Genomic DNA, 23,423 nt, shown 5'->3' on the forward strand with positions numbered 1-23,423 from the left:
CAAGTGACTGACAGATAGGTAACAGTAATTTACTGGTAATGTTACAATTTCTGTTGTAACTACTGTTACAACTGGAAAACTGTTATGAGATAAAAGGTCCTGTTCACACTTGATTTACCATTAAAAACTATGTGTGAAAGATGCTAATGTACCATATATCTTTTTTGTTTTGGTATTAGATGATATTTATAATCAGTATTTGTCCACCATCTTGGATTTTTTTGCATTATGTCTTTGTGAATTCTAAAGTAGATATAAATATTTATCTATAAAAATTATATTATATAATAATTATATAATCTATAAAAAATATTTAAAAACTGACTAAATTTGTGTTGTGTGCATTTATACTTATTTGAAACGGCTACTTTCTCTCTGAATTCATGATTATTCATTAGCTATTTGGTCTTCAAATACTATCTTTGGCTTAGCAGATTGCATTTATTAGCACAACAAAAACAACCTTTGTGCTAGACCGATCGAAGTATATTACGTAGATGTGCTTATTTTTCTTTTTTTCTTTCTCTCATCCCTCTCTTTTCTCTTTCTAGCACACTCAAACAAACAAAAAATTATTCTTGTTTTGCTTGAGATTCCTCCTGATTTGGATGCATTATTCAACTCCCTTGTCAAAACAAAAAAGAAAAAGAAAAAAGAAATTGGCACATTTATCTTGATTCTTCAGATCTAGCGTCCGTAAGCATTTTTGTGAGGTTGTGTACTTTTCACTGGTCGTCATTTGATGGGGTTTAAAATGTTATAAAAACATTCATGCTTTTGTAGCAGTGATATATTTCTCTCTTATTTTGCTAATGACAACCTTCGAAAGATTCTTTGAAATGTCACTTCCAGTCTGGTACTTTCACCGAGACATTACCGAGGCATTACTTACAAAGTTGCCTCGCCACGCTTTCTTCAGCCAACCTGCTTCCAGGTGTTTTTCTTAAAAGGCATTTCATGCTGTATTCGAGCAGATGAGACTGAACAGACTGCATGGCTGAATGGCTAGTAACATAATGCAATGCATTATTACAAGGCCATCAACAGATATTGCCATCATGTCTTCAGTGGTGTGTATAATTCACAAAATGCTTCATAAATGGGACTGAGGCTGTTCGCGTGTTCAGACCCCTGCTACGGTCGCTTCTCATTGTGCTGCTGCCTTGTTGTTGTTAAAGTAAAGCTGAAAATTCTGAAGGATTCGTCCACAAAACACTCAAACTCAATGGTTGATCCAGTAAATGGAGAAGCAAGGTTATCAGTTAATTTGGTATACATTATAATAACAGAGTCATATATTTATACCATATGACTTTGTTATCATATTATATTATACCATACGATTTATACCATTATACTACATTTATATATTTATACCATATTCACTGATAATCTTTTTCTCCATTGAGCAATGAACTGGATCAGTCACTGAGTTTGAGTGGTTTGTGGACAAATTATTAAAAATATCTTAATCACATAAGATACTTTTATGGAGTGTTTTGTGCATTTTTATTATTAGCGGAATATTGAATGAGAACACTTTATTAACTAAAATCTTTAATTTTAGTTTTGGATAAACATTACATTTTAAAATGTAAAAAAAGCCACTAGATACCAGTACATTTCTGTTAGTGATTAAACATTGGTATTTCTAAGATACCAAATAAATAAAACTAAAACTAAAAAGTAAATAAACTTAATTTAGAACACTCTGGGGAAAAAAATGACTATAATCAATTAAAATAAGAAAAATCAATTACCATAAACCTAGGCCTTTTTTAAAACGCCATATTCATTGTTCGGAAAAGTGCAACTAGTACTGCACATTCTTCAAAAAATTGTCATATTGGGCCTATTTACACCTGGTCACTTGATGCATTTTCTCTGATCAGATAGCTGTCAGATCATGAAAATACCAGGTGTAAAAGCCCTCCAATGCACTTTCGAGACCGATTTAAATCTGATCACTCAAACCACTTCAAAGCACTTAATTGAATTCACATGTAAATTTTACTCCTCCCAAAATGGTAAAAAATAAATAAACAAGTGAGAGCGTGTACCGGCTCCTGGTAGCCATATATTACAGCGCTCTTGCAAGATGCATCGCCACAGATATAGCCCGCCGCAGATGAGTAGCTGAGTATCTTTTGATCAAGCTGACGTGCAAACTGATGCAAAAAAAAAAAAAAAAAACCTGAAAGGTCAGCGTCCTGAAGCTTAACACGCAAACATCTTCATTAACAGTGCTGATGCTGCTCTCTTTCCTATTGCAGTCTTTGATCTTGAAATTAGATGATAATTAAAATGTAGCTCTTATCTGTTGCTTTTGTTGACATGATCTCTGTTGAATTTGCTGGAATTGGAGATCAGATTTATATTAGTTTTGTGGAGACACATTTGTGTGGCCAAGTGTAAATGGAAGTTTTAACAAATTGAGTATCTCTCCGATCGTTAAAAACAAATTAAGGTGTATACAGACCCATAGGTTTGGAACAACATGAGGGTGAGCAAATGATGACAGAATTTACTCATCCTCAGTACAGTTTAGCTGTGATTGCTTTGACATCTCTCTAGATGTGGTTTGGAATTGGTAAAATGTGCTTGGAAAAAAAAATATGATCAGAATATCGACTTGCCTAATAATTATGGCAGCAGCCACACATTGTATATGCGGCGGTCAAATATTTAGATTCTATTATAGATTCTGATGTTGATTTGAGTTTTGGCAAGGGAAAATATGATTGGGAGTTCCCTCACCGTTTCCATGTTTAAGTGCTGTAAATCCACCCGCAGGCATCCGTAATTTTACCACAGGAGGTCTTAAAACCTTCATTAACATTCATGTTATGCCTCCCGCATACTCTACCACAAAATAATGAAGTATCAGCCAGGCTCACCCTGTGTGTAGGACACTGCTTGGTTTGAAATGTCTTCTGCGTGTATGTTATCTTTTAGCCTTGATCCAGCAGAGTGATATTGAACATAATTCAGCGTGACACAAGATGTGGGATGCACCAAACAATCTTTTTCATCTCTAGTATTGTTATTTTAAAATATTAATCCAGTGTTAATTGAACCTGCCAGCAAAATCTCTAGCTGAAAATCGTTCATTTCACCTTTAGATCATCTCTCACACACATTTGATTGTATTCCTTCCTGTTCAATGCACTAATGTGCCAAACACACACATACTGTCATCTTTCTTTGATTGTGTATGTGTGATGAAATATGTGTTTGCATGTGTTACATTTGTCATAGCATTCAGTGATTTTTATTTATTTATTTATTTATTTATTTTTGCATTTGTTGTACAGTCACTCAGAAAAGCATTTTGGAGGTCATCATATTTCCCTCTTCTGATTACTCAAACACACAAGAGATGCAAAATAGGAAGCGGACTAAATATAAATAAAAGTCTCAAACAAATTAATAATTAAAATTTGAAGGGAATCAATCATTTCCCAAATCCCAACTGAACAAAACATTGTTGTATGTTCCTGAAAGTCTGAAAAACCAAATAATCATGGAGCTTCACTGTATTGCAGAGCATTCAAAATATGGCAGACATTCTCACAGTGGTCTTTCAAAGGGAATTTACTTGATTTTAAATGTTTGTCATTATTAAATTTGAGATGACTGCTGTTATTACATCAAACTCATTTTTTCACAGCATATTTTGTGCACCTTCTGTGGAATTTCTGTCAGCTAGTGAAATTCATTGCATTCATTTGTTATGTACTTAGCAGACTGACATGGAATCTGCACCCACAGATTTTCATTCAGTTTAAAGGGTTAGTTCACCCAAAAATGAAATTTCTGTCATTAATTACCTGCTCTCATGACGTTCCACACTAGTGGAACTTTCGTTCATCTTCAGAACACAAATTAAGATATTTTTTTCAGATATTCCAGAAAGGCAGTTGAAAACATGGTTAAAATAGTCAACGTGACTACAGTGGATATGTGGTCTTCACCTCGCAGCCGATTGGAAATAATCGGGATAGGACTCGGGAAGAAATCATGTTCATGGATGCGATTATTATTAACAGTACTATAGTATGAAGCAGAGCAGGACCAAGTGTTGTGGGAGCTGAACGAGGCCACTGGAGCGATTGCGCAACACACGCAGCGAGCAGCTGAACTTTTATTATGCCACAGTCGCTGGTGCCGCCTCGGTTTTTCCGGTCATGAGTATGAGGTAACACCGCTCTGTTTATCATATTGGATACATTTGAGTGTTGAAAATGTTATGCGTTCACTCGGTGGCTGCTGTGAGACACTGTTACACACTGCAGTAAGCTAGATCGATTTTAGAATATCATTAAATGCTCGATGGCTTGTGTTGATAAATGGCATGCAATTAATTTTAAAACGTATTGTTTCATGGAGAAAATTCTGTATAAAGCTGCATCTGATTATGCTATGTTAACTTCTTGACAAAATAGTGTTTTTCTCTGAGCCATGGTAAAGCATGGTACTCGCAAAAAATCAAGAAAATTAGATTTAAACAATAAGACTAAACGTGTTGAGCTATATAACAACAATTAGTTTTCTATCTGTAAATGTAACCAAACAGTTGTTCCATTGACTCCTCACACGTCCTGGAGCCTTGGTTAAAAATGCAATTTTCTCACGATTTGAAATAGTTGGAAACATTTGGGATATTGTAAGTACTCAAGTGAACTAAATATATAACACTGGCCTAGTGGCTTTTGGATATTTTACTTCAAAAACAAAACAAAAATAACGACTTTATTCAACAATTTAAACGTAGTGAACTCAATGCAGGCTTCCCTGTTTACGTCCGAATGCCGGCTCATTATTGGCATTATTTATCCTGTGTCAGCATCACATGTATGCGTCATGCTGCTCACGTGTTCAGCTTCGGCCAAAACTGAGTTGGCATTTGGACGTAAACAAGGAAGCCTTCACTCAGTTCACTACGTATTACAACGGTTCAAATTGTTGAATAAAGTCATTATTTTTGTTTAGTTTTTCTGCACAAAACCTATTCTCGTCACTTATTATCTCGTCATAATATTAAGGTTGAACCACCGTTGTCATGTTTTTAACCATGTTTGTCTATTTTAACCATGTTTTCAACTAACTTTCTGGATGTCAAAAGGTGTATATATATAATTTGTAATTTTTATACAACTTCTATATAGTAAAATATACAATTTCAGTGTAGCATGTACTCTGTTTAACACATTCTAGCTTAAGTAAATCCATTCTACACATAATACCCCAAAAAAGGGCAGAAAATGTGAAAGAAGACTGTAGATTTCATCTGGGCCTAGTTAGTGGACACATTAGTTACACAAGTAAGATGTTAGTAATGTAGGCCTAGAAGAGAGCTTGTATAAAATGTGGGCTCTGCATTCTCTCTGAACAATTCTGGTCCAGGTTGAATTGATGAAAAGAACCATATAATTTAATTGCATTTGGAGAGGAGCAGCTTGTTTCTCCCGCCAAATCCGCACTGCCGAGAGACCAGCGCGTCCTCCGGGCGTCTGCCGCTGCATCACTGCTTACCTGTTTTATCATAATTGTTTTGGCATCGTTCAGAAACGGGGATTAATGTACACACGGTTCACTGAGCCATTGCTCTGCAAAAAACCTATTTATCATCGTCTTTTTTTGCAGAAAGCAGAGGGTGAAAGCAGAGGGTGCCGATTGTGAAAAACCTTTGTGTTAATTTGACTGGCCTCAATAAATCAACAATTCTAAATTGAAAGGCTTGAGTGGAAATAGTGGAGACAAGTGACTTTTTAATAGCTTCAAAACAAAAATGAAGGCAAATAAACGCAGCCCAAAGTTGATCTCCATATCGGTTTTCATGCTTACAGCATGCAGAGCCCAGTTTTTAATTAGACCACATGGGCACACACTCATGCATTTTATTTCTTTAATTATTATCATTTTATTATCTTATTTTTATCTAATGAAGTCCTGCAACTTTTGCCAGGGGAAATGAAAACCCCTTAACAAACAATTCCAGTCTAGCAAGATACTTCCCATGTGGCCAGTTTTAACTTTTGATGTCATCAGCGTCTGGAATGTCTCAGACCGTGTGAGTGATGGAGCTCATTTTTTAATTTTTCTATAAAACGCCAACTCAGTTTATGAGTCTAATCTAATCTGCCAACTGACTCTTCTGTGTGATAGATCTCCTCACTCTGTCTCTTTCTGTGAAATTATGCAATGATTAATCTTTAGGGAATATCAGGGTGACAAGACAAAATTGTGCTGTTGAAAACAGTTACTACACAGCGTCTTTGAAGTGTGGATACTCACCTTAATTATGTTTGCTAGGGTTTCATCTGTTTTTGGTGGAAAATCACTGGCATTTTCTGGGCTGTTATGAAAATGTTTGAGCTGTTGTTGATGCATGTCTGATGTTACATGTTGCATGATCCGTTTTTTGATTCTTAATTTTAGACTGATAAATTGGTCCAAAATCTGTTGGCAATTTAAATACAGCATTTAAATAAAGCATGTTTGTACACATCCTATTTTCCCTATATTGGCTCCAAAAGGCCCTATAGGAAATCTGGGATACACAATGTAATGCAGACCTGCAAATTCTGGAAATATGTTTAGAGGTTTTGCTGTAAAATGCTTTTTATTGCTTCTATATTTTTGATTTTTTATATTTTATTTATTTCATATTATATATAATTGTTCAGTTCAACAACTCATTTTACTCAAAATTAATGTTATTACATGTTATATGTTTTACATTATATATATTACTGCATAATATGTAATACTATATAATAAAATATATGCCATTCAGACAAATTGGGGTTGGTAAGATATGTTTTCTTATGCTAACCAAGGATGTATTTACTTGACCAAAAACACAGTTAAAAAAATTGTATTGTGAGATATTATTATGATTTAAAATAACTTATTTTTATTTATAAAATGGTTAGTTCCTGTCTTTGATTCTGATTGGTCAAACACGGCTATGACCGCTTCACCTAACTGTTCTACACACTACACAACACCCTTAGCAACCACTCTTAGGAACGTAAACTGTTCTCAATTTATATTGTTCATTGAAGCTTACTGTATTATGTAGAAGAGTATTGTGAGAAAGAGATTGAGTGAGCGAGTGCATTCTGATTTAGCATTTTCCTTCATGTCAGTCCTATGTTCATAATAAATGTCGGATGTATTATCTTGTCCTTTTAACAGTTAAGGGGTTTTCCCGTGACTGACGGTGCTAGTCAAAGTATTTGTCAGTTGCGTCTTGTTCTGTGTTCACAACAATTCAGTCTTTTCAATGGAAAAGTCTTCGCTACTGACTGACACACTCATAAAGACAGCCTTTGCCGCCATCTAATGGCGTACTAATGTAACTTCTGTTGCTGTTCATGGTCAGGGACTATTTTTTCCGGCGGAAGGAAGGCTTTCAGTGAGTTTACTTCATGAAAGTTGCATTGATACATATTTTTGGCTTTAATATTTGTATTGTGTGGTAACTGTTTTATTAAAGCAATAAGGTACTCGAGGCTAGTACTGTATCATGAATAAGTTACGGCTGAAGGGGTTGCAGGCACTCCGCTTCGCGTCGTGTCTAACAGCGCCCTTCAGCTGTGACTTATTCATGATACAACTCAGCATCTCTTACATTATTGCTTACGTATATAAATTTTCAAAATGTAATTTATTCAAGCTGATTTTCAGCATCATTACTCCAGTCTTCAGTGTCACATGATCCCTCAGAAAATCATTTTGATATGCTGATTTGGTGCTAAATATTTCTTATCATTGTCAATGTTGAAAACAGCTTAGAGAAATTTCACATTTTTCATATTTATAAAATTTGAATTATCTTTACTGTCATTTTTTATCAATTTAGTTTGTGTGCATGCTGAATAAATTGATTTATATCCAGTGTATTTATATAACTCCAATCTTTTAAACAGTAGTGTATAATATATATATTTAAATTATATTTATTGTATTTAAATATGTGACATTTGCAATGTGAATTCATTTGTTCTTTACTTGTTCAGATGTTCTTACTTCCATTGAAGCACCAAATGTTATGTATATCATTCTCAAATCATGCTGGAGAACATGATCATCTGGTTTACCCAAGCTTTTGTTTGAATCCTTCAATCAAGTGATGTTTAGTACACAAGCCAATGTAGTTCAGTTGAGTCTGCCACAGTTCTCACTTGTGCACATGATTTGTGTCTAGCGCTTTTAAAGAGGACTGTAGACAGCAGATGCCGGAAGCTCAGTTGGACCTGGTTTTTGTTAATTAATCTCAAGTGAACTGCAGGAGCATTGTTTTATTCCTGAGAGTGTGTAGACAGTCTCAGCTCAATAAAAACAAACAAACTTTCTCCTGCCAGTGTGTTATGGTCAGTTTTAGTGATTTGTTGCTAGCATGTTCTACACTGACAGTAATGGGCAAATAAAAATGTCTAACACTGTAAGCTGGAGGTGAAGAGCTCTGTAGTGCTTTAGAGTGCTGTAGTTGTAAAAGATTATCTGCTGGTTTTATCTCCTCAGTTTCCAATCCATTTCCACTCAGTAGGGGAGAGAACTGAAGTGGAAAAATCATAAAGTTCATAACTTTGAGATTTTTTTGGATTTAGACGGATAGTTGACTAGTCGCCCAACAAACACACACATACTTTCCAAAACATTCTTACGAATCCCAAATTCAAAAGGTTTATATATATAAGATAATTATAGTTGAATTGCCAGCATCAAAAGATATCTATGTATAGATCACGCTGTTTGGCAAATACGCCATCATATGTTTGAACTACTTCCATCTGGTAGGCATTATAAGACATTATTTCACTGTTTTGTTCCAAGAGCCATTATTAATCTGAATCAAGCTACCTTTTTTTTTAAAGGTGTTGCAATTTTTTTAATGAGCTTTGTTTTGGACATTGATTTATTGTACTGTTTATGAAATTTCGTATATTTTATATATATATATAATGAATTTGGGGTTGGTAAGATTTTTTTTTTTTTGTGTTTTGGAAAGAAGTCTCTTATGCTCACCTTTGATCAAAAATACAGTAAAAACAGTATATTGTGAAATATAATTACAATTTAAAAATGTACTTTTTTTTTCTATTCCTTTAGAACTTAATTCTGAGGTGATTTGGTGCTCAAGAAACATTTCCTATTATTATTCTTATTATAATTGAAAACAGTTGTGCTGTTTAATTTTTTTGATGGAAACCATGATATATTTTTTGAGGATTTGAATAAGTCAGCAAAAACAATGTTTATTTGGAATAGAAATCTTGTGTAACATTATAACATTATTGTAAAATATATGCAATATTAAAAATAATATTACATTGAATGTTTGTACATATTTTATGCCATCAATCATCAATTTAGCCTTCTGTTAGAACCTCTGATTGTGTGAACACATGTAAGAGATGCAGAGTATTTGCAAAGAGATTTGTTAAGCTCTTTCACAACATAATATTGCATAGTCATTGTTTTCAGGGCTGACTGAGAAAGTGCTTTTGTTAAAATGGACCGTTTTTATTTGAGGATTTCAGTATTCACAAACCTTTACTAAACTGCTACATATTTTCAGAAAGAACTGAGATTTTTCCACCTTGTCTCCCCAACAGGTCCTGTGACCAATGCTGCTATCATACCAGCACCTGCCAACATGTTCCTTTCTGACAGTCGTCCAGCCATCCCACTGCCACGGTTCAGTCGCCACCTGAACCCCTCCGAGCAAGGTGACAGCACGGGCACCGGAGGCATGTGTCTGAGGCTGGGAGCCAACACACAGGTAACATCTGAAATATTGGTTCCAGTTTAATGGGGATATATAATAGAAAATAAGATTAGGCCCTCTGAGACTATTTATGAAATGCCAGAATAGCTCATTTAGAGCAATGATTTTACATTTACTTATAAATTCCTATTCAGTATGCAGCAACTTGGCCTAACCTGATAAATGCAGAAGGTCAAATGCAAAAATTTAGCCAAGACCAGAGGTCATTTACATATGAAAGTCTTAAAGATGTGCTAACAAAAACCATTCTTATTTCACAAAGCTCTACTTCTATAAATCTACATCTAGTGTATATAAAAAAAAAAAACTTTGATTTTTAAATTGGTAAATTATGTTTTTATGTTATATGTTTGGGAACAGTTCTTTTAACCCTAATTGATGGAGTGTGTAGCTCTTCATTTCTTAAACAACCATGTAGTAAGGTGTATCATGGCCTTATTCCAGGATGACAATGTCAAGATTCATCAGACTCCAATTGTGAATGAATGTTTGGGAGGGAGCATGAATTGGAACCTCTGAAAATCTTTGCGATGTGCTGGAGTAGACTTTAGAGAGTTTTTACCTCTTACGTTGCCAATATATGATCTTGACCAAAAAAAATGATGCACCTCTTGATGGAAATAAATGTTGTGATGTTATTTCCATGGAGAGGTGCATCAATTTTTGGTCAAGATCAGAGACGTCTATCTTAAATTTAGCATGAAATTAAAATTTGTCAAAAACTCAAAATTCTGGTGAAACTTGCCATAGTTATGCCAGACTTTTCCAATCATTTAATCCGCTTAAACCCTTCTCCTTTCATACATAAAATCAACTGCAAGCTTGCATTCAGATCTGACTCCATCCAATCAACAACTAATAAATCTAACCAAGTCCCCTTACAATATTTATTTCTTTTTGAGAGGGTTCAAAGTTAGCCCAATGAGCCACTCTTTAGAAGATCCACTTTAGCTAAATACATCTACTAAATGTCAACAAAAACATTGAATCTTTCATGTAAATTCGGTGTAATCAAGACCTACTATATACCATCCTCAAATGGGTAAATAGGTGGATGTTCTTTTTCATTGGTTCAGATGTTTTAGTTTGAAAGATACTCATATACTATAAGGTGTAACAGCTGCATGTGGTTACTATGATTGGGTCAAAGGTGTTTAATGCAAGTTGCACATATGGATCTCCTTACTACCATATGGATCTGTCTCCTCACTACCAGCAGTGTTCAAACATGATGAATGTTTACAGCTGTTAGCGCGTGACTGTAATTCCTCCCATGTCAAAATCAATTATAGACATATAAATGAAATGCTTATACAAAATCTTAAATTTGCCCACCACCTGCTCTGTGGGGCCAACCTTGCATTTATCTTTCCTTCTTTCTGCATATCTGCTGTTTTCCCTCTTCCTCCCCCTCCCCCTTCGCTTGTTTACGGAACGGCTAATCTTCCAGCCTCTGGGAGAGCATATCCTATCTGGAAAACATGCTTCTTTCACCTCTGCACAGCGAGAGGGATCCTAAAACAAATGTTTTGATAAGTGCATTAATACTTTTACCACGAACCAAAATAACACATTCCAACTGCGACCCAGAGGCTGCTCCCAACATCACACATTCGGCATGACTGGCGTGCCACACGGCGTGTAAATTAAAGCTGCTCTGAGAAAATTAATTTCTCTTTCGGAATTGTTTCTGTTATTCCCTTGGAAGGTGAAGCAACGACCCCGCTTGGTGGGGCACACTGCGAAACTCTGAGTTGAACCGTGTGTCTATTAACATCCTTGCTGACCAAATTCAGATGGAGGTCAGCAGTATGGTTTCATCAGATCTGTTGCCATCCTGGAGCAGCTCAGGTCTGCTCCGCTATGTGCTAATGGAATGAAGTTTAAGAATAGATGGGTTATGGCCCTTAACTTTGCATAAATATTGGTAAGCTATTATTTGGACCTGAATTAGGTAGCTCATGGTGGTGGACTAAAGGCTGTTGGAGGATCTGCAGAGGATGACTGCTTGGCTTTCATAGCAAATTTTTAGGCTTTTATTTTCTCTTGAACTCAGTTGTAATTCACTTCCTTTTATGTGATTTGGTGTTTCTTTAATGGACACTTTTGGCCACTGGACGTTTAGGAAAAACACTTGTCATATTGTTCATTTAATTTGTCCACTAACTATGTACCACCACGGTGACATTTCCACCTCATCTCAAATTATGTTTTGTGTTCAGTAGCATTCTGTGGTGGAAAGGGTGATAATGGAAATTACATTTTAAACATATTTGCAATAAAATAGTTTATCCTCATACACACAAATAAATAATATTTTTCACACTTTTACATGGTTTAATAAAATTACAGCTTTGTTGAAAATGATGCAGTGATATTAAACTTGATCTAAATTTCTTGATTTCTTTTGATTAACCTTTACTGACACTGTTTTAACCATGGACTGAACTACTTTTGATAAAACTTTATTAGGGGAATTTTTTTTTTTTTTTTTTTTTGGTGGTTGAAATTGTTACAATTTTGCGACCAAGTAATTTCCACACAATAAATATTGAAATGGTTTAGTTCACTCTTCAATTTGCATTTTAATTCATATTAAATAGCAAAAATAAATGTTGAAGGCATGGCAAGACAATTTTAATGTGATAGAGATACTTTTTGCTTTTTCCTACACTAATGTTCAAAAGTGTAAGATTTTTTATGTCTTTGAAAGTCTCTTATGCTCATACATTTATTTGATCAAAAATACAGTATGAAAAATACAGTAGGGTCATTCCATGTCAAATCAACCAAATTTCAGAAACTTCCCTTGCTCAAATTTTTGATTTTGTTCATATTTTTTCCGTAGAAAGACAAACATTAACAGTAATGAAAGCCAAAATATTAAATGTCATAGATGTATATTCACTATTTTGTCTCACCTTGGCTCTAAATCTCACCTGAAATTTGGAGCCAATTTACAGGAGTGTAAAAATGACTTTTTTTTGGCAGCATTGTTATTTTATTTTTACACAGAGATTGGTAGGTCTATTAGTAAAATCTGTTGACTTTAGCCATTTTTGTTTCATTATATTCCAACAGTGACAGTTCGAAAATGATAAAAAGCACTACTTGTGTTTTTTTTTTTTTTTTTTTTTTTGCCTCAAGTTTGCATGCCTGTAACTCAAGAAGTTTTAAAGATACATTTGTTTAAAGTAAGAATGAGAATCTAGAAGGATATTAAGATATCTTTAATACTTTTAGAGTTACAGGCATCACAACTTCAGAAAAATAATATTTATGGCACTCAGACAGGTATGTTCTATGCAATTGAGATGATGGAAAAATATGAGATACATTTCTAGATTTAACATTATTTGTTTTTTAGATATTCCACTTTAAAAGAAAAAAGTATCAGCTGTATACAAAGTGACCCACATTTGAATTTTGACCACTGAGAATGTGTACAATTTACTAATTTACTCATGGAGCCACATTAACATGTCCATATCTCTGGGACTGAACCATCGACAGCCTTTAAAATGAAGATACCAAATAGAAAGTTTGTTAAGAACCAGAATCTAAAAGCATATTAAGATATCTTTAATACTTTTTGAGTTACAGGCATGCAAAATTGAGACAAAAAAAAAAAAGAAGCTGTTTGCCATTTTTGAACTGTCACTGTTGGCATATAATGAAACAAAGATAGCTAAAGTCAACAGATTTTACTAATAGACCTACCAATCTCTGTGTAAAAATAAAATGATACTGCCATTTTTCTAAAGTCATTTTTACACTCCTCTTATTTGGCTCCAAATCTCAGGTGAAAATTGCCATGTTGACCCCCTCTACATAATAGTGGATTGCTCAGTAAATATACATCTGTGATATTTAATATTTTGGCTTTCATCACTATTTATGTTTGTCTTTCTACAGAAAAAATATTAACAAAATCAAACATTTGAGCCGAGAACCTCTCTAGTTGAGTTGACACAGAATGACCCAGTATGAACGTTGAAAATAGCCATGCTGCTTAATATTTTTGTGAAAACCATGTCATTTTTTTGCATTTTTCAACAGCATTTATTTGAAAAAGAAATCTTTTGTAATATTTTTACTTTACTCTGTTTTGATCAATTTAATGCATCATTGCTGAATAAAAGTATTAATGTCCTTTAAAAAAAATCTTACTGACTCCGTACTTATGCACAGTATTGTAAACAATAATAATAAAAAAAGTTAACTTAGCCTCCACATTAGGAAATTATGTACCATAACAGTGTTACGAGTACAATATTTCAAATTTGTGAGCGTATGTGGGAATCGTGAGCAGAATCAAAATACTGTCCTGGGCACCACCACCAGCTTTACTCATCTTCCTGTGAAATCAGCAGACTCACTGTATCCATCGAGGCAGGAATAGTAAATTTCCGCAGACGGGCACTGATGGTCCGTAAATCAGCAGAGTAAGATGGCAGAATCTGGGAAGAGCTGTTAAAAAGAGATTGACCTTGCTGGGATTTTCATTGTCAGCCTTAATAATCTCGTTGGACCCTTGGAACAACGTCATCCCCTTCACAAACCCCCGGCCACTTAGTCACTGTCAGTAGTGATCAGTCTGCAGGAGACAGCCATGATTAGACCTTGTTTGTAACTGACCCCCTCACACTCTTCAGGACACTTGCATCATGGGAAATGCCTACACACAAATACCTTATTGGCACACTCAATCATTTTGTAGCTTAACATACTATTGTGTTGATGTTTAAAGTGTTTTGCTTTGTCTTTTCACACTTTCAGGAGCCAGAGGGGACATATTTGGAGAAAGCAGATGAGCTCTACTCTCTGATGTGTGCCGTCACAGACAAGGTAAGCAAGGAAGCTCACTGCTGCTTTCGGAATTCAGTCATTACTGTGAGCTGAATTTTACCAAGGCTTTCAAGGGAGGAGACGGTTTGTAGCCTGTTGGCTTTGATTCTTCTAATGATCAGCATGAAGAGAGCAGAGACGGAGCAATCGTCACAAGTAATGTTGACTAGTGCTTGGCCAGGCAGAGTAATCAACCCATAATTGCCATTTTAAGATGCCTAATAACTTTGCCCACCTGGGTAATTAACAGAACTTCCTATTTTTTTTGACAAATTTTGATAAAACATTGCTTAAATTGAATGTTCAGCAGTTTATATTTGTTAATTTAATTTAGCACCAATTTAATTTAATAGAAGTTTTTTTTTTTTTAAGGCAACCACTTTAACTCTTGAACAGAATGAAATACCAAACTTGGCTCATATGTACTGTATGGGTTCAATCTGAGGTCACATGCTGGGGTAACGAGCTGGTGAGCAGAACCCAGATCATACTGTAATGCCAGTCAGAAAGGGAAAAAAACAGTTGCTGCATTAGTTGTTTTAATATTTTTAATGTGTTAAACAGAACATATTAATTGCAGAAATTAACGTGTTATTTTTGACGGTCCTAAAAATAATAATATAATATAATATACTCCGCTTCAGCCATGACTTATTCACGATACAGCACAGCCTCTCGTACCTTATTGCTTTTATATAATGGTATAATATGTATCAATGCAACTTTTATGAAGTAAACTTTCAATAAAATCCTTCCTTCCACCAGAAAAAAAATAGTCCCTGACCGTGAACAGCAACAGAAGTTACATTACTACGCCATTAGATGGCGCCAAAGACTGTCGTTATGAGTGTGTCAGTCAATAGCGAAGACTTTTACATTGAAAAGACTGAATTGTTGTGAACACGGAACAAGACGCAACTGACAAATGTTTGACTAGCACTGTCAGTCACGGGAAAACCCCTAAACTGTTAAAAGGACATTTAAAGGTGCCATCGAATTGAAAATTGAATTTATCTTGGCATAGTTAAATAACAAGAGTTCAGTACATGGAAATGACATACATTGAGTCTCAAACTCCATTGCTTCTTCCTTCTTATGTAAATCTCATTTGTTTAAAAGACCTCAGAAGAACAGGCGAATCTCAACATAACACCGACTGTTACGTAACAGTCGGGGTGTACGCCCCCAATATTTGCATATGCCAGCCCATGTTCCCAACATTATGAAAGGCATTACACACGGGCGGAGAGCGCGAGCAATTAAAGGGGCAGCAGAATCGGCGCATTTCTAATTATGCCCCAAAATAGGCAGTTAAAAAAAATATTTAAAAAAAATCTATGGGGTATTTTGAGCTGATACTTCACAGACACATTCAGGGGACACCTTAGACTGATATTACATCTTGTAAAAAAAACGTTCGATGGCACCTTTAAACAGATTTTTTATTATGAACATAGGACTATCCTGAATGAAAATGTTAAATCTGAATGCAGGTAATAAACTCGCTCACACAATCTCTTTCTTACAATACTCTTATACATAATATAGTAAGCTTCAATGAACAATATCAATTGACCCTTCGCAAAGATCCCACCCCCTTTAGTGACTGTTGCTTTGTCCGACAAGCCATGGCGCTGTCACGCCACACAGAGTGAAAAATACATCGCAGAGCAAAGAGGACACTGACAACACATCGACAGACAAGACAGAGCAGGTTACTTATGATATTAAACAAAGTACCAGCTTTCAAATTGTGTAATTTTTTTAAGAAATTCAAACAATAAAAACCGTTTTGTGGCTCTTTAATGTGTTGTGACAGATTTCTTTAGTGCCTCAACTTAAGCGGCTCGTGAACTGATCATCTTCCTCTAGTTAATTTGTAGCATCAAATAAACATGAATGAACATAAGAATGTTGTTTCAAATGCGAAAAGACGCCAATACACACCATTTTTTAAGTCCACCGAGGTTAATCTTCTAACTCCTGACTGCTTTGTCATACAAAATGACAGATTCGGCGTTATGATTGGTTAGATCGCTTGTCAGTCAAACTGCCGGCGAAGGGTCAATTGAGAACTTACAGTTTATGTTGCAAAGAGTGGTTGCTAAAGGTGTTGTGTAGTGATACACAGAACCGTTGGGTGAAGCGGTCATAGCTGTGTTTTATAGTGAATAAAACACAGCTATCAGAATCAAGGACAGGATCTAATCATTTTATAATAATAATATAATATATAGGGGTGTAACGATACATCATCATATTGAAATATCGCAATATAAAATGCAGTATGTATCGTTGATGTAAATGATATGATTCGCGATATAGAGTTTTATCCAAGAGTCAGCTTACTGTATTTGTAAGGTATAATTCACCCACCCCCATTACATGAAAATCAGCTTGTATATTAGCTATTAGTTTCTTCAGTGTTGTCACATATAAAGATATAGTAAAATATTTACAAAAACATGAGATGTGTACTCACAACTGTGAGATACTGTATGAAACCTAAGAGATTTCAGTCCCTCTATTTAAAGTCTATTTCTCTAAAACTTAAAAGATCCAAAAAATGTCATAATATCATTGTAAAAATAATTGAGTGGTCTAATCAAAATCCAAGTCTTCTGAAGAGAGATGATAGCTTTATATTATGAACAGATTTACAATGCGCATAAACTTAAAGGGATAGTTCACCCAAAAATGAAAATTTGATGTTTATCTGCTTACCCCCAGGGCATCCAAGATGTAGATGACTTTTTTTCTTCTGTCGAACGCAAATTATGATTTTTAACTGCAACCGCTGCCGTCTGTCAGTCAAATAATAGCAGTGATTGGGAACTTGAACAATAAGAGTCGAAAAAACTTCCATAGACAAATCCAAATGAAACCCTGTGGCTCGTGACGACACATTAATGTCCTAAGACACGAAACGATCGGTTTGTGCGAGAAACCCAACAGTATTTATATAATTTTTTACCTCTAATACACCACTATGTCCAACTCCGTTCAGCTTCCGGCTAGTGAGGTCTGATCGCGCTCTGACAACGGAAGTGATGTCTCGCGCTCATTGAAGTATATGGGCGAGACATCACTTCCGTCTTCAGAACGCGTTTTTTGACCTCACTCGGTTTCTCGCACAAACCGATCATTTCGTGTCTTAGGACATTAATGTGTCGTCACGAGCCGCAGGTTTTAATTTTGATTTGTCTAAGCAAGTTTTATTTACTGTTATAGTTGAAGTTCCCATCTACTGCTATTATTTGACTGACAGAGGGCAGCGGTTGCAGTTAAAAATCATAATTTGCGTTCGACTGAAGAAAAAAAGTCACCTACATCTTGGATGCACTGGGGGTAAGCAGATAAACATCAAATTTTCATTTTTGGGTGAACTAACCCTTTAAGTAAACACGGACATTCAAGCGCTTGTGTGATGTGTGAAAACCACATGAGAGTGAGTAAGAATACAATTTTTTGATGAACTAGTCATTTACAGTTTGGGAATCGTCATTTTGTCACGCTTTTCTGCGATTAGAACTGTGATTGATCATCCAAAATCATCCAAAGCACATAAATGCTGCCGGAATGAAACGGTATGATTATTCAAAACATTTTAGATGGTTTATTCTTATATGAATAGTGCATTAATAGCAGGAGAGGAGGGACATGAGAACCGGGAGAGTCTGTGCGTGTGCAGCTTGTGTTTGACAAGCTGGAAGATCTAAAGATCCAACAAATTCCTGCATTGAAAACGCGAGTAGCTACTGCGTGAGGGAAAAAAAAAATCTAAGTTTATGGAGTTTCCTTACTACATTAAGCTACTATATAAAATGTTAAATATAATGTATAATAATGCAATGGGAATATTTGTGGATCCTGATAATAATAAGATAATAATAATAAAAAAAACTCTTCTTTATTTTGGCTTAAAATATCGCAATAGTATCATATCGTATTGTGATTTGTATCGAATCGTCACGAGTGTATCGTTACACCCCTAATAATATAATGTAATGTAATATAAAATGAATGAATGAATGAATGAATAATGACTTGAAATTAATTATGTGCAAAGGAACTGCAGAGATTTAGGAATGGGTTGTCTGCATCAAACAGTCAATTATACAAAATATTTGACCACAGCATGCTGTGATTTACAGACTTGATCGATTCAATAATATAATCTTTTATATAGAGCATCTCACTCACTTCCTTCTACAGGAAATGAGCCACTTGCACACCTCTGTCAGAGTCTCCACTGATTTATACTGCTGATAGAGCAGCTCCACTGGGCCGTTCTTATCCGAGAGTTCGGACTTTTTCCATGGGATGTTGAAAGTGTAGTCAAGAGGAATTTGAGAGCCAGCAGAGGAAAACACGATTAGACTGGGCTTGAAGCTGAACTGATTAACACATAAAGCCTAAGAGTTTATTTTTATTGAACTCATCACTCATAAAAAGGAAGCCTTTAGAGTAGAGGTGGGGTCTTTGGTACCTCATTCTACTGAAAATGCGAGACTGAATTGCTGTATACTTGGTTTTATGCGCCCCCTTAATTAAAAGAGGGTGTCGGCATACTTTCAGCCAATTGAACATCAGTTGTTTAGAGAATTAGTTACAGGGAGCTGCAAGCAAAGCACAGGCTGTGTACCTCATAACTCTGTCCAAATACATTATTTTAGGCTCTTTAAAATGTCAAAGTACAGTGAGTCCAGATGGTCCCCGCAGTCCCGTCCATCTGGAGGGACTGAGGGGTGTTTTGGGGTTTGTTGCCATTATCCGTCTATGAACACGTTCAGGTCACCATAGAGGTTGTTCCTTCTTCCTCATGGATCTCCTGACGCTTTTAAACTGAGTCCAGCTTTGGCAGGACCATTAAGTGGATTAGTTTCACTCACTCTAAAGGGAGTTGGATCCTGCCGGCAAGCTCAGAGCCCGCTGTGTTTATTCAGGAGATGTATGTAAATAAATATATAACTGGAGAGCAAGAGTTTTTTTTTTTTTTTTTTTTAACCCCCAACCCTTCAGCTCTCCCCCCACCCACTTAATCTGGGGAAATGTGCATCGCTGTCACTCGGCGTTTGCCTGCACGGGGGAATCGAGCACAAAGAGAATGTCAATATTTTCTCCACTAGATTAGGGATGTTCTAAAACGGGATTTGATTACCTCAGCGAAAATCTATGATGGAACTTGAATTCCTAAATCCAGGTGCAGGGTTTTTTTCATGGAAAAAACCTCACCTCCTCATTTACACAGTTCATCTTCTGGCTTGTATATGCTTGCAATTTAGCTCTTTTAGATTAAAAGAATGTTCTGGGTTTGATTCAAGTTAAGCACAATTGACATCTGTGACATTTTGTCGATAATCACAGAAAATAATTAGACTCTTCACCTAGATATTAAAAACAAACACCAATAAGTTTATAGTTACACTCACAGTTGAAGAACTAATATTATATTATATTATATTATATTATATTATATTATATTATATTATATTATATTATATTATATTATATTATATTATATTATATTATATTATATTATTATTTTATAGTTCCTGTTCTTGATTCTGATTGGTCACACTGCTATGACCAATTCACCTAATGGTTCTGTGTATCACTACATAACACCCTTAACAACCACTCTTAGCAACGTAATCTGTTAGTTCTCAATTGATATTGTTCATTGAAGCTTACTGTATTATGTAGACGAGTATTGTGAGAAAGAGATTGGGTAAGTGAGTTTATTACCTGCATTCAGATTTAGCGTTTTCCTTCAGGTCAGTCCTATGTTCATAATAAATGGCTAAATGTTTTAATGGCTGATGCAATATCTTGTCCTTTTAACAGTTAAGGGTTTTTTCCATGACTGACAGCGCTAGTCAAAGCATTTGTCAGTTGCGTCTTGTTCCGTGTTCACAACAATTTGATCTTTTCAATGCAAAAGTGTTCGCTACTTGACTGACACACTTATAAAGACAGTCTTTGCCACCATCTAATGGTGTAATAATTTAACTTCTGTTGCTGTTCACGGTCAGGGATTATTTTTCCGGTTGAAGGAAAGCTTTAGTGAAATTCTACTTCATGAAAGTTGCATTTATACATATTTTTGGCTTTAATATTTGTATTGTGTGGTAACCATTTTATAAAAGCAATAAGGTACCCAAAGCTAGTGCTGTATCGTAAATAAGTCACGACTGAAGGGGTTGTAGGCACTCCGCTTCGTGCCGTGCCTAACAACGCCCTTCAGCTGTGACTTATTCACGTTACAGCACAACCTCTCGTACCTTATTGCTTACTTATATTTAATTAGATTAGATTATATACAGTAGTGGCCAAAAGTGATGTCCGACTTGGAAAAATTTGCTGCTTCTAACTTTTTTAAAAATATTTTTTATGTATATTGTGCCTGGAGTGTAAAACTAATGTACGTGTTGTATGATTTGTCATGACGCAATGAAACATACCAAATTGTGAGATGTTATTTTGTGAAAATAGCCAGATGGAAGAAGCTGTCCTATGCAACCAAGGATATTGTTAAAATTACTAAATTTGGTAAATCGGTTTTGGATATTGATCATGTGCTAGATGTGAATGGTCACAATGTCCACAGAATTATTTCGAAGCACCACCAGACCACTACCTTGCAGAATGTAAAGGCCTGTAGCTGGTCAAGGAAGACTAGTCAGGAGGATGAAAATCACCTGAATGTGGGGCCACCTCAAAACAGCTTGAGTAGTTGAGACCTCCAACCTCCAAATTCATCTTGAACTAAGAGGCTGGATTGAGACGTTTTGTACCAGAAAAGAAATCATTTATTAGGTTTTATCTACTGCAAAAAAAAAAAAATGTGCCAAAGAACATAAGGACTGGAGTGCGGAAAGTTAGTCATGTTCTGCTGCCTGACAAGTTAAAATTTAACAAAATTTTCAGGTATGTTAGTAGGAAACGATTGAAGTGTTTTAATACCAAATTAATGCGTGGCACCATTAAGCACAGCAGGGGAGACATAATGGTATTGGGGACGCGTGTCTGCAGCAGTTGTTGGAAGGATCTACAAAGTTGGCACTTGAAATGGACCAAAAATTGGGAATCCAAGTATGGGAATCCAACAATGTAGCCAAGTATGGAGGATCATGATTACGATGCCAAACACACTACACATGTGACAAAGTTTTGCACAATGAGTGTTCACGCTCAGCATTTTGAAGTGTTTAAGTGGCATCCTCAGTCCCTCAAACAGCAATTTGTCTGTTGAGAGTGTTATTTGTACAAAAATATGTTTGTTTAAATCTATTTATTCTGAAGATTGGTGCATCACATACAAATGAATGTCCACCCTAACAGTCACTAAAAAATAATCTATAAAAATTCTTCTCCTGTAATCGTGAATGACTGGAAAGGGCATGTATAAGAAATGAAAAGTCATTGGTCAAAAAGTTTTGGAACTCTGTGTCTGTCAAAAAGATGTCATGATAACTTTTTCTTTTTCTTTTTTTCCCCTCTCTGTCTCTCTCTCTCTCTCTCTGTGGTGTTGTCAGAGTGTTTTTGGTGATGGGGAGAACACTAAGGTACGAGTGTCTGAACTAGAGGAGGAGGTGAGGACCCTGAAGAAGATCAATAAAGATCTGTATGAGTTCTCCACTCAGCTCCTGACCAAACCCAACTAGAAGAGCTTTCAGCTGCAGGGGTCCTCCATCAGAATAATCGGGTCAGTTCAAGAACAACGGGAGAGAAAAATACATTAAAAAAAATGTAACCCTTTGCAATGGACTGAAAAATGCCAACTGTTCTTTCCTGCCCTATTTTTATGTCCTAAGGGCAAGATTTTTTTCACATCAATCTAAACACAAGCTCATGGACTGTAGGTATATTTGTAGTATGTTTACGTGATGACATTTACTTTTTTTGTATTATTGTAGGCCTATAAAAAGTGTCTGAACTTGAAGTTTTTGCTGTATATGTTATAAAAGATTTTGACCTGTACACTTCATTAAAAAAAGATCAGTAAAAAAAAAAATCATTCACCTGTATGACCTCTTTGTTAGGCTTCTAAATACTGTCCATTCCAATAATCATTTAAGGTACAGATCTATAAAAATAAATAAATAAATAAATAAATTTTTAATAATCTACTTGGAGGAATTTTTTTCTTCTCTCTTTTTTATGTAATATTAATAAAAGACATATAGGAGATCTCTTCAAATATTCTGATAATAAATTGCTACAGTATAGTTTATTTATTCATTCCTTTTTTTATTTAGTTACTAACCTTTAAGTGCTATTTTAGTTCAACCCCATCGTGGTAAGTTTGGAAGAAAAAAAATATATTTTTTAAAATTTGATTGATAACTGCAGTGTCACTCGGCTTTGATATAATATCCAAAATAACGTTTCTCTTATTATTAAAGGAGAACATGTCAGAGCATAACAGGGTTGAGCAAAGACAAATTAAGTTTATATATGTTTGTTTATAATCTATATAAATATATATATATATATATATATATATATATATATATATATATATATATATATATATATATATATATATATATATATATATATATATATATATATATATATATAGCTATATATATATATATATAGCTATATATATAGCTATATATATATATATATATAGCTATGGAAAAAATTAAGAGACCACTTAACATTGATTTCTGAACTTGAACTGGTCTCTTAATTTTTTCCATAGCTGTATATATATATATATATATATATATATATATATATATATATATATATATATATATATATA

At 35.0% G+C, this 23,423-nt stretch overlaps 1 protein-coding gene across 1 annotated transcript in view; it reads left to right on the top strand.

The window, feature by feature from the left end:
* wdr18 (WD repeat domain 18) overlaps positions 1–22,716 on the top strand; it is a 94,489-nt gene extending 71,773 nt beyond the window's left edge. Inside the window, exons 8-10 of the mRNA XM_067387390.1 lie at positions 9,627–9,793; positions 14,579–14,647; positions 22,186–22,716. Coding sequence (XP_067243491.1) covers positions 9,627–9,793; positions 14,579–14,647; positions 22,186–22,314 — 365 coding nt within the window. The 3' untranslated portion in view covers positions 22,315–22,716. The remainder of the gene's footprint in view (positions 1–9,626; positions 9,794–14,578; positions 14,648–22,185) is intronic.
* The last annotated feature ends 707 nt before the right edge of the window (positions 22,717–23,423 follow it).

This window comes from Chanodichthys erythropterus, chromosome 6 (genome assembly GCF_024489055.1).
Source record: "Chanodichthys erythropterus isolate Z2021 chromosome 6, ASM2448905v1, whole genome shotgun sequence".
NCBI lineage: Eukaryota > Metazoa > Chordata > Actinopteri > Cypriniformes > Xenocyprididae > Chanodichthys > Chanodichthys erythropterus.